Source organism: Lipotes vexillifer, unplaced genomic scaffold, assembly GCF_000442215.2.
Source record: "Lipotes vexillifer unplaced genomic scaffold, Lipotes_vexillifer_v1.1 scaffold2129, whole genome shotgun sequence".
NCBI classification, from domain to species: domain Eukaryota; kingdom Metazoa; phylum Chordata; class Mammalia; order Artiodactyla; family Lipotidae; genus Lipotes; species Lipotes vexillifer.
This window is the reverse complement of record NW_006774629.1, coordinates 118,804-130,289: the sequence shown is the minus strand read 5'-3', so window position 1 is coordinate 130,289 and position 11,486 is coordinate 118,804. Positions and strand designations below refer to the sequence as shown.

Below are 11,486 nucleotides of genomic sequence, written 5' to 3'. Positions count from 1 at the left end.
TCCCTAGTTTTAATCAGCTGGACCTGCCTGCCTATGAGAGCTTTGAGAAGCTCCGCCACATGCTACTATTGGCCATCCAGGAGTGCTCTGAAGGCTTTGGGCTGGCCTAATAAGGCCCCGCCCACCACTGTGGGGTTTTTCTATCATTGTTGGACCTGGGAAGCGGGGGAAATGAAATAATGAAAACAAAAAAGAACCAGAAAGAAAATGTCAAAAACCAATAAGTGAAAATCCACCAACTCACCATGTGTGTGTCCCAGCTGCCCCATCTTCCCCAGCACATACCCGTTCCCCCTTTCCTGCTCATTCTCTCTCCCCGCTCCCTTTTCCTCACCTCCTCTCCCCGTTCCATGCCGTCCAGGATCCCTCACCCATGTATTGAAAAGGCAGTAGCCTTTACAGGGACCCGTTTGTCCCAACTGTTTGAACAGTGTGCTCCTCAGATTCTGTGTTCAGAAGGATTTGCTGCATTGAGACTTGAAACCTTTGGATAGGGGAAAAAATTATATATATATATATTTTTTTGTTCTGTTTGCATTTCTTAATTTGTGCTTGGAATGTGTTGATGTGCACAGCTAATGATTCAATGCGAGACAAGATTGGCGTCTGTGTTGTGGAGGTTTCAAATAAAGAGCACTCTTCATAACTCACTTTTCACAATGGAGTTTTTTTCAAGTTTAAAAAGAAAGAAACACCTCTTGAGCACATGTTAGATGGCTGGAGAAGAAATCCAGTGGACTCTCCAGAAAGCCATCTCTGTCACCACATGGGTGCATCCTCCTCCTTCAGAGTCATCAGGAACTGGGGGGATCTTTTTCAGAATGGGATCTGCACTTGGGGGTGGTGATGGTGTTAGAGATTGCAGCCAAGGACAAAGCATCGCCTTGCTCTAGGGGAACAAACCAGCAGTTTGTAAGAGAATTCACTCAACCCAACTGAAGGTTCTGTTTCCTGAGCCTTTATAACAGTTTCAAGCCTGGAGCTCAGTTTAAAATTTTGATTTCATTTATTAATGTTTTAGTTTATTTCTAACAAATTTTAATAAGCAAATAATTTGACTAGCTCCCCAGAACAGTCTTTCCATCCTTTTTGGTTTTGTTTTGTCATCTGCTTGTTTGCCAGTCTGTTCACAGATCGCCCAACAGTCTTTTGTGGTTTTTTTTACTCCATCCAGCACTTAAAGTTGATCTAAGGACTTTGATGGTTCCAGCCTTCAAAGAAAAAAGTAATAAAAGTTCAGTTAGAAAAATAACCTCAAGTGGTACTTGCTTTGTGTGGTTTTTCTCATTCTCCAAGGCTCTACTTCTCTTTTCCCCTTGACCATGTCCCAAAGTGTGGATCTAGGAAAGCAGTGGTGTGTCTGTCCTTAACCTGATCCCTTTGTCCTGATGCAAATGGCTGCTAATCTTTTTTTTTTCTTCCAATGTTCACACTTGTCTGTTCCTGGCCCTCCTGACCACTGAGAAGACAGGTGAATCAACCCTGTCCATCCTATTGAGCTTCTAGTCAAGGGGTGGAGACATATCAGTTCTGAAGGGGATCTGGGTGCCCAGCAGAAGTACCTGGTCTAGCCTGGGAGAACAGGAAAGGCTTTCTATCGTCAGTGGCATTTGGGTTGAATCATAAGTCTGTGTGAGAGTGAAGATTAAGAAGAACGGGGTAATCTAGCTCAAGGCAGCAAGAGTCCAGTTGATAGGGCAAGGCTTGAGCAAAGGATAGTGGCCTGAGATGAGGCTGGGAGTCCACCAGGGCTTTAAAATAAAAGGAACAAATAAGCAGAAATATAGTAGAATTGATCAATACACTTAAGAACTGGTTCTTTGAGAAATCAAAATAGAATAAAGCTCTGACCATTTAAATTTGAAAGGGGTGCAAGGGTTGGGAGTCAGGTGTGGAAGTTCGGAGTACAGATGGAATAATCCTGAAGGAAATAAATGAATCTAACTCAATGGCATACCACAAAAACCTAATGTGACTGAGTATGATTTGCCTTTGGGATATTCATCACCTCAATGTCAAAAGAGAAAAACCTTTTGACGGTAGATGCAAGGCATTTGCCAACAGTAACTATTCCTGGTAACTTGTAAAGATACCACCTTGATGAGGTAGCATCAGACCAACAGTCAACACACTGCAAGCATAAAGTGGTCAATTATCACCATTAACACTGTTCTGCAAGTTCTAGCCATTTCCATAAAGCAGGAAACAAGGTATAGCTGTTGAAGAGAAACTATTTTGCTAAACCAAGAGAATCAAAAGTTAGAGCTTAAGTGAGTCCAGCAAGAGGCCTGGTTATAATGAACAAAACATTCATGTAAACATTTATTGTCCAACAAGTATAATCTGATAAATTAATATAAAGAAATACTATACAATAGTAAAAATATCCATTGCATATATCAACATACACAATCTCAAAGATAAGCAAAAATGAGACCTGCCCGTTTAAAAATTGCAAAACAATACTACATACATGTGTACCAAGAACATGAAAAACCACATGTATGAAGAGTATGGAAGCCCATGCATAAGTATGACAGTACTGCACGATGTTCAGGATGAGCTATGGGGGACAAAAGGGGGTGCAGTTGGGAAGAGGTACATTACCCAGAGGGCTTAAATTTGTTTTATGTCTTAAGCTGGGTGGTGCTGGGTACATAAGTATTTCTTATAATACTATAATACTTTATAACTTTTCTACACCTGAGGTATTTCAAAGTAAGTTTTTTGAGATGGACAATTTAATAGTTCCAAATGAATTTGAGGCAGGTATCAGGGAAGTCAATAACAGGCCTAATTCTATGTGAAGGCTAATTAATAGCTGCTTTCATGATATGATTAAACATGTCTCTTTTTGCCCCCTAATAATTCCCTCCACTGATGTGTGTTACAATTACTACCGGTTATCTCATTAAAATAGTCCCTTTTCTTATAATTAGGGTGACCATATAACTTATCATCCAAAGTTGGGCAAATTTTAAAATAAAAAGGTTGTTATTAATTATGCTGGGGGACTTCCCTGGTCGTCCAGTGGTTAGTACTCCATGCTTCCATTTCAGGGGGCGCGGGTTCAATCCCTGGTCAGGGAACTAAGATTCCTACATGCCACATGGCACAGCCACCAAAAAATTATGCTGGGCCACAAGTGCAAACAAACCCAGATAAACTGGGATGTATGGCTCTATACTTATGAAACATAATATGTCTTGGCTGGAGAAACAATTATTACCCAACATAAACATTTTTACTGAGCGCTTACCATGTACTGACAACACTGAGAAGTCACTGCTTTCCAAAAACTCACTGAAGAGAAGAGGTTAGGTGTTGGGAAAGTTCAGGGAGCAATGGATACACAAAGACTCGATAGGCAGGGGTAGCAGGATTAAACATTTTCTCAAATACAAGCAATGACCAGTTAGAAAACAACAGGAAATAGATTCCCTTCACAACAGTAACATAAAATACCTAGGAATAATCTTAAGAAGCAGTGTTTGGGATCCATGTGAAGAAGGATGCTGCAAAACTCGTGAGAAGCATAAAAAGAGGCAAATAAATGAACAGGCTTACTGTCTTCATCTGCAAGTATAGCTGGCCTTGAGACTTTGGAAAACAGACATGCTAAGCAAGGTGGAAGCTGAAATGAGCAGACCTGACAGAGAATGGCTTCAAGCCATGACTATTCAGTGTGCTATGGTCTACTGTAAAGAGAAAATGAAGCACCAAGAGCCAGTTGGGGAAGGAATAGCTTTGTCAATGTTAAGTTTGGGAAATTTGCCTAAGTATTGGGAGGGGGGAGAAATAGAAAGTTTGCTCTGCAATTCACAGTAAATAAATTCCAAATGGAAGATTCAAGTGTGAAAAACGTGAACTTATTCTGGGGGGCAAATAACAAGTGATCTGGGATATGGAAAATCTAACACTAAAAACTACAAAAGACATTATAATGGAAAAGACTGATATATTTGACTACTAAAACATTGGCAACACCACGAGAAGAATTAAAAAGCAACGGCAATCTAGGAAAAAATATATCTCTAACAGGCAATGGGTTAATCCTTACTGTATATATATTTTTTTATTTACAAATCACTAAGAGACAAACTCCCCAACAGAAAAACATCCAAGGACATGAAAAGGCAATTCAGAAAAGAAGAAACACAAATGACAGATGGCCAACAAACACATGAAAAGATGCTCAACATCACTATTATAGAAATGCAAATCAAAACTACAATGAGGTATCACCTAACACCGGTCAGAATGGCCATCATTTTAAAAATCTACAGGAACTTTCCTTGGTGGCTCACTGGTTAAGAATCTGCCGGCCAATGCAGGGGACACGGGTTCGATCCCTGCTCTGGGAAGATCCCACATGCCGTGGAGCAATGAAACCTGTGCGCCACAACTACTGAGACTGCGCTCTAGATCCCGCAAGCCACAACTACTGAGCCTGTGTGCCACAACTACTGAAGCCCACGTGCCTAGAGCCCATACTCCACAAGAGAAGCCACCACAATGAGAAGCCTGTGCACCACAACAAAGAGTAGCCCCCACTCACCGCAATTAGAGAAAGCCTGCGCGCAGCAACGAAGACCCAACGCAGCCAAAAGTAAATAAATAAATAAATTTATTAAAATAAATAAATAAATAATAATAAATCTACAAACAGGGACTTCCCTGGTGGTCCAGTGGTAAAGAATCTACCTTGCAACGCAGGGGATGCAGGTTCAATCCCTGTTCAGGGAACTAAGATCCCACATGCCTCGCAGCTACTAAGCCCACCCACCACAACTACTGAGCTCATGAGCCTCAACTAGAGAGCCTGCGTGCCACAAACTACAGAGCCCACACGCTCTGGAGCCTGCACGCCACAACTTAGAGAAGAGAAAACCTGTACGCCGCAACTAGAGAGAAGCCCACGTGCCGCAACAAAAGATCCCACATGCCTCAACAAAGATCCTGTGTGCTGCAACTAAGACCTGATGCAGCCAAAAATAAATAAACAAAAACATTTTGTTTAAATCTACAAACAATAAATGCTGGAGAGGGTGTGGAGAAAAGGGAACCTTCTTGCACTGTTGGTGGGAATGTAAATTGATACAGCTACTATAGAGAACAGTATGGAGGTTCCTTAAAAAACTAAAAATAGAACTACCATATAACCCAGCAATCCCACTACTGGGCATGTACCCAGAGAAAACCATAATTCAAAAGGATACATGCACCCCAGTGTTCATTGCAGCACTATTTACAATAGCCAGGACAAGGAAGAAACCTAAATGTCCATCAACAGATGAATAGATAAAGAAGATGTGGTACATGTATACAATGGAATATTACTCAGCCATAAAAAAGAACGAAATAACACCATTTGCAGCAACATGGATGGACCTAGAGGGTATTATGCTAAGTGAAATAAATCAGAGAGAAAGGCACATATCGTGTGATTTCACTTATATGTAGAATCTCAAAAACAAAACAGACAAGCAAAACAAAACAGAAACAGGGACTTCTCTGGTGGTCCAGTGGTTAAGACACCACGCTTCCACTGCAGGGGGCACAGGTTCGATCCCTGGTCGGGGAACTAAGATCCTGCATGCCTCACAGCGTGGTCAAAAAATAGGAAAACAAAAGACAGAAACAGACTTACAGATAACAGAGAGCAAACTGGTGGTTGCCAGAGGGAAGGGGAGGTGGGGGTTGGGCGAAATAGGTGAAGGGGATTAAGAGATACAAACTTCAACCTAGAAAAATAAGTCACAGGAAACTAACATACAGCATAGGGAATATAGTCAGTAATACTGTAATAACTTTGTATAGTGACAGATGGTAACTAGACTTAACATGATGGTCATTTTGTAATGTATTTTAGTTCCTGACCAGGGATTGAACCTGGGCCCTCAGCAGTGAGAGCTCAGGGTCATAACCACTGGACCACCATGGAATTCCCTATCTGTATTATTATTATTATGGTGATGGTGGCGGCGCTGGCGGCGGCAGTAGCAGCATTTTTGCTGTCTGTTTTTCATGGTGAGCATGTATTTCCACAATTAAAAGTAAACAGCCTCATCAAGAATATACAATGGAGAAAAGACAGCCTCTTCAATAAGTGGTGCTGGGGTCTTCCCTGGTGGCACAGTGGTTGAGAGTCCTCCTGCCAATGCAGGGGGCACCTGTGCATCTGGAGCCTGTGCTCCGCAGCGGGAGAGGCCACAACAGTGAGAGGCCCGCATACCACAAAAAAAAAAAAAAAAAAAAAAAAAGAATGAAATTAGAACACTCCCTAACACCATACACAAAAATAAACTCCAAATGGATTAAAGACCTAAATGTAAGGCCAGACACTATAAAACTCTTAGAGGAAAACATAGGCAGAACGCTCTGTGACATCAATCACAGCAAGATCCTTTTTGACCCACCTCCTAGAGAAATGGAAATAAAAACAAAAATAAACAAATGGGACCTAATGAAATTTAAAAGCTTTTGCACAGCAAAGGAAAACATAAACAAGACGAAAAGACAACCTTCAGAATGGGAGAAAATATTTGCAAATGAAGCAACTGACAAAGGATTAATCCCCAAAATTAACAAGCAGCTCATGCAGCTCAATATCAAAAAAAAAAACAACCCAATCCAAAAATGGGCAGAAGACCTAAACAGACATTTCTCCAAAGAAGATATACACATTGCCAACAAACACATGAAAGAATGCTCAACATCATTAATCATTAGAGAAATGCAAATCAAAACTACAATGAGGTATCGCCTCACACCGGTCAGAATGGCCATCATCAAAAAATCTACAAACAATAAATGCTGGAGAGGGTGTGGAGAAAAGGGAACCCTCTTGCACTGTTGGGAATGTAAATTGGTACAGCCACTATGGAGAACAGCATGGAGGTTCCTTAAAAAACTAAAAATAGAACTACCATACGACCCAGCAATCCCACTACTGGGCATATACTCAGAGAAAACCATAATTCAAAAAGACACATGCACCCCAATGCTCATTGCAGCACTATTTACAAGAGCCAGGTCATGGAAACAACCTAAGTGTCCATTGACAGATGAATGGATAAAGAAGATGTGGCACATATATACAATGGAATATTAGCCGTAAAAAGAAACGAAATTGAGTTATTTGTAGTGAGCTGGATGGACCTAGAGACTGTCATACAGAGTGAAGTAAGTCAGAAAGAGAAAAACAAATACCGTACACTCACACATATATAGGGAACCAAAAAAAAAAAATGGTTCTGACTAACCTAGGGGCAGGACAGGAATAAAGATGCAGATGTAGAGAATGGACTTGAGGATACAGGGAGAGGGAAGGGTAAGGTGGGTCGAAGTGAGAGAGTGGCATGGACTTATATACACTACCAAGGGAAGGGAAGGAGGGAAGGAAGGAAAGAAGGGAGGGAGGGAGGAAGAGAGGAAGGAAGGAAGGATTAAAGCATCCCATCCATATGATATTACTTATATGTGGAATCTAAAATATGACACAAATGAACTTATCTATGAAACAGAAACAGGCTTACAGACATAGAGAACAGACTTGTGGTTGCCAAGGTGGGGGGATGGATTGGGAGTTTGGGATTAGCAGATGCAAAGTATTATATATAGAATGGATAAACAAGGTCCTACTGTACAGCCTAGAGAACTATATTCAATATTCTGTGATAAACCATGATGGAAAAGAATATTTAAAAAAGAATATATATATATATAGATATATATATGAATCACCTTGCTGTACAGCAGAAATTAACACATTGTAAATCAACTATATTTCAATTAAAAAAAAGAATGAGGGAGTTCCCTGGTGGTCCAGTGGTTAGGACTCGGCGCTTTCACTGCCGTGGCCCCAAGTTTAATCCCTGGCCAGGGAACTAAGATCCTGCAGACCACGTGTCGTGGCCAAAAAAAAAAAAAGAATGAAATTAGCTGTAGTTTTTATGTAGGTGCCCTTTATCAGATTAAAGCAGCCCCCAAATTCCTAAATTTCTAAGAGATTGTTTATTGCTTCTTTTTTATTTTATTTTATCAGAAATGGATGTTGGATTTTGTCAAATGTTTTAATGGCATCAATCAAGATGATCATATGGTTTTTCTTTATTAGTTCATTAATATGGTGAATTACATTGATTAGTTTTCAAGTGCTAAGCTAACCTTGTATTCCTGGGATTAAAACCCACTTGGTCATTATGTATTATCTTTTTCATATGTTGTGTTGGATTTGATTTGCTCAAATTTTGTTAAAAACTCATGTATCTGTGGGGTTTTTTTCAGCTTTATTGAGGTATAATTGACAAATAAAATTGTAATGTATTTAAAGTGTACAATATGATGATTTTATATCTATATACATTGTGAAAGGATCCCCACAACTGTCTACTCCTCTCTTTTTTTTTTTTGAAGTAACATTGGTTTATAACATTATATAATTTTCATGTGTACAACATTACAATTTGACTTCTGTATATCCTAGAGTATGCTCACCATCAAAAGTCTAGGTTCTATCCATCACCATACAATTGACCCCCATTACCTATTTCTCCCTCTCCCCACACCTGTTCCCCTCTGGTAACCACCAATCTGTTCTCTGTATCTATGAGTTTGTTCTTGTTTTGTTTGTTCATTTATTTTGTTTTTTTTAAATATTCCACATATGAGTGAAATCATACAGTATATGTCTTTCTCTGTCTGACTTATTTCACTTAGCATAATACCCTCATCCATGTTGTCACAAATGGCAAGATTTCATTCTTTTTTAAGGCTGAGTAGTATTCCATTGTAAATATATATACCACATCTTTTTTTATCCATTCATTTGTGTATCTATGTTTATGAGGGATATTGATCTGTAGTTTTCTTTGATTTTTTTTTATTTTTAGAGCAATTTTAGATTCATAGCAAAATTGAGAGGAAGGTACAGAGATTTCCCATATACCCCCTGCCCCCACACATGCATAGCCTCCCCCATTAACAACGTCCTGCACCAGAGGGGTACATTTGTTACCATTGATGAACCTACATTAGCACATCATAATCACTCAAAGTCCATAGTTTACATTAGAGTTCACTCTTCGTGCTGTACACTCTGTGGGTTTGGACAAATATGTAATGACATGTATCCATTACAGTATCATACAAAGTATTTTCACTTCTCTAAAAATCCTCTGTGCTCTGCCTCTTTATCCCTCACCCCTTCCCCCTAGCCCCTGGCAACCACTGATCTTTTTACTGTCTCCATAGTTTTGCCTTTTCCAGAATGTCATATAGTTGGAATCATACCTTTTCAGATCAGCTCCTTTAACTTAGTAATACACATTTAAAGTTCTTCCATATCTTTTCATGGCTTGATAGCTCATTTCTATTTAGCACTGAACAGTATTTCGTTGTCTGGATGTACCACAGTTTATAAATCTATTCACCCACTGAAGGACATCTTGGTTCCTTCCAAGTTTTGGTAATTTCCACGTGCAGTTTTTTGTATGGACATAAGTTTTCAATCCCTTTGGGTAAATACCAAGGAGTGTGATTGCCAGATGATGTGGTAAGAGTATCTTTAGCTTTGTAAGAAACTACCAAACTGTCTTCCAAAGTTGTTGTACCATTTTCCATTCCCACCAGCAATGAATGAGAGTTCCTGTTGCTCCACATCTTAGCCAGCATTTGGTGTTGTCAGCATTCTGGATTTAGGCCATTCTGATAGGTGGTAGTGGCATCCCATTACTGTTTTCATTTGCATTTCCCTTGTGACATAGGATGTGGATCATCTTTTCATATGCTTATTTGCCATTTGTATGTCTTCTTTGGTGAGGTGTCTGTTAAGGTTTTTGGCTCATTTTTTAATTGGGTTGTTCATTTTCTTACTGTTGAGTTTTAAGAATTCTTTGTGTATTTAGGATAATAGTCCTTTACCAAATATCTCTTTTTCAAATATTTTCTCCCAGTTTGCGACTGGTTTTTTCATTCTCCTGACAGTGTCTTTCACAGGGCAGAAATTTTTAATTTTAATGAAGTCCAGCTTGTCAATTCTTTCTTACATGGATCATGCATTTGGTGTTTTATCTAAAAAGTCATTGCCAAACCCAAAGTTGTCTAGATTTTTCTCCTATGGTATCTTCTAGGAGTTCTATAGTTTTGCATTTTACATTTGGGTCTGAGTTAATTTTTGTGAACGATGTAAGTTCTGTGTCTAGATTACTTTTTTGGCATGTGAATGTCCAGTTGTTTCAGCACAATTTATTTTTATTGTGATAAGAACTCTTTAACATGAGATCTATCCCATTAACAAATTTTTAAGTGTAAAAATTATTATTGCTGACTATATAGGTACAATGTTGCACAGTAGCTCTCTAAAGATTATTCATCTTGTTTGACTGAAACTTTACTCCCATTGAGTAGTAACTCTCCATTGCCCCCTCACCCCAGCCCTTGACAACCACCATTCCATTCTTTGATTCTATGAATTTGACTACTTAAGATACCTCATATGAGTAGATTCATGCAGTATTTGTCTTACTGTGACTGGCTTATTTCATTTAGCATAATGTCCTCAGAGCTCATCCATGTTGTTGCATACTGCAATTTTCTTCTTTTTAAAGGCTCAATAGTATTCCATTGTATGTAAAATATTTATATTTATTTAGGTTGCACCAGGTCTTAGTTGCGGCACGCCAGGATCTTCACTGCGGAATGTGGGATCTTGGTTGAGGCATGCGAACTCTTAGTTGCAGCATGCATGCAGGATCTAGTTCCCCGACCAGGGATCAATCCCAGGCCCCCTGCATTGGGAGCTTGGAGTCTTACCCACTGGACCACCAGAGAAGTCCCTCCATTGTATGTATATACCATGTTTTCTTTATCCATTCACCTGTCAGTGGACATTTAGGCTTTTCACACGTCTTGGCTATTATGAATAGTGCTACAATGAACATAGGAGTGCTCATATCTCTTTGAGATACTGATTTCAATTCTTTCAGATAAATAACCAGAAGTGGGATTCTTGGATCCTATGATAGTTCTATTTTTAATTTTTGAGAACCTGCCATACCATTTTTCCATAGTAGTTGCACCATTTTACATTTCCACCAACAGTGTGCAAGGGTTCTAATTCCTCCCTATTCTCACCAACACTTGTTGTCTTTTGTCATTGTTGTTGCTTTTGTTTTTGATAATTACCATCCTGACAGGTGTCAACAGCCTGTTGAAAAGATTATCTTTGCTCCATTGTTATCTTTGCTCCTTTGTCAAAGATCAGTTGACTACATTTATGTGGGTCTATTTCTGGTCTCTCTCCTCTGTTCTATTGATCTGTTTGTCTATTCTTTTGCCAGTACCACACTGTCTTAATTACTGTAGCTTTATAGTAAGCCTTGAAATCGGGTAACATCAGTCCTCCAATTCTGTTCTTCACCTTCAGTATTGACTTGGCTATTCTAGATCTTTTGCCTCTCCATTATACATTTTAGAATCAGTTT

General features: G+C 39.3%; 1 protein-coding gene and 1 non-coding gene across 2 annotated transcripts in view; both read left to right on the top strand.

The window, feature by feature from the left end:
- HUWE1 (HECT, UBA and WWE domain containing E3 ubiquitin protein ligase 1) overlaps positions 1-650 on the top strand; it is a 138,425-nt gene extending 137,775 nt beyond the window's left edge. Inside the window, exon 82 of the mRNA XM_007449397.1 lies at positions 8-650. Coding sequence (XP_007449459.1) covers positions 8-110 — 103 coding nt within the window. The 3' untranslated portion in view covers positions 111-650. The remainder of the gene's footprint in view (positions 1-7) is intronic.
- A 7,166-nt stretch (positions 651-7,816) lies between these two features.
- Positions 7,817-7,889, top strand: TRNAE-UUC (transfer RNA glutamic acid (anticodon UUC)). The gene has a single exon. It is a non-coding gene; the product is annotated as a tRNA-Glu (tRNA).
- The last annotated feature ends 3,597 nt before the right edge of the window (positions 7,890-11,486 follow it).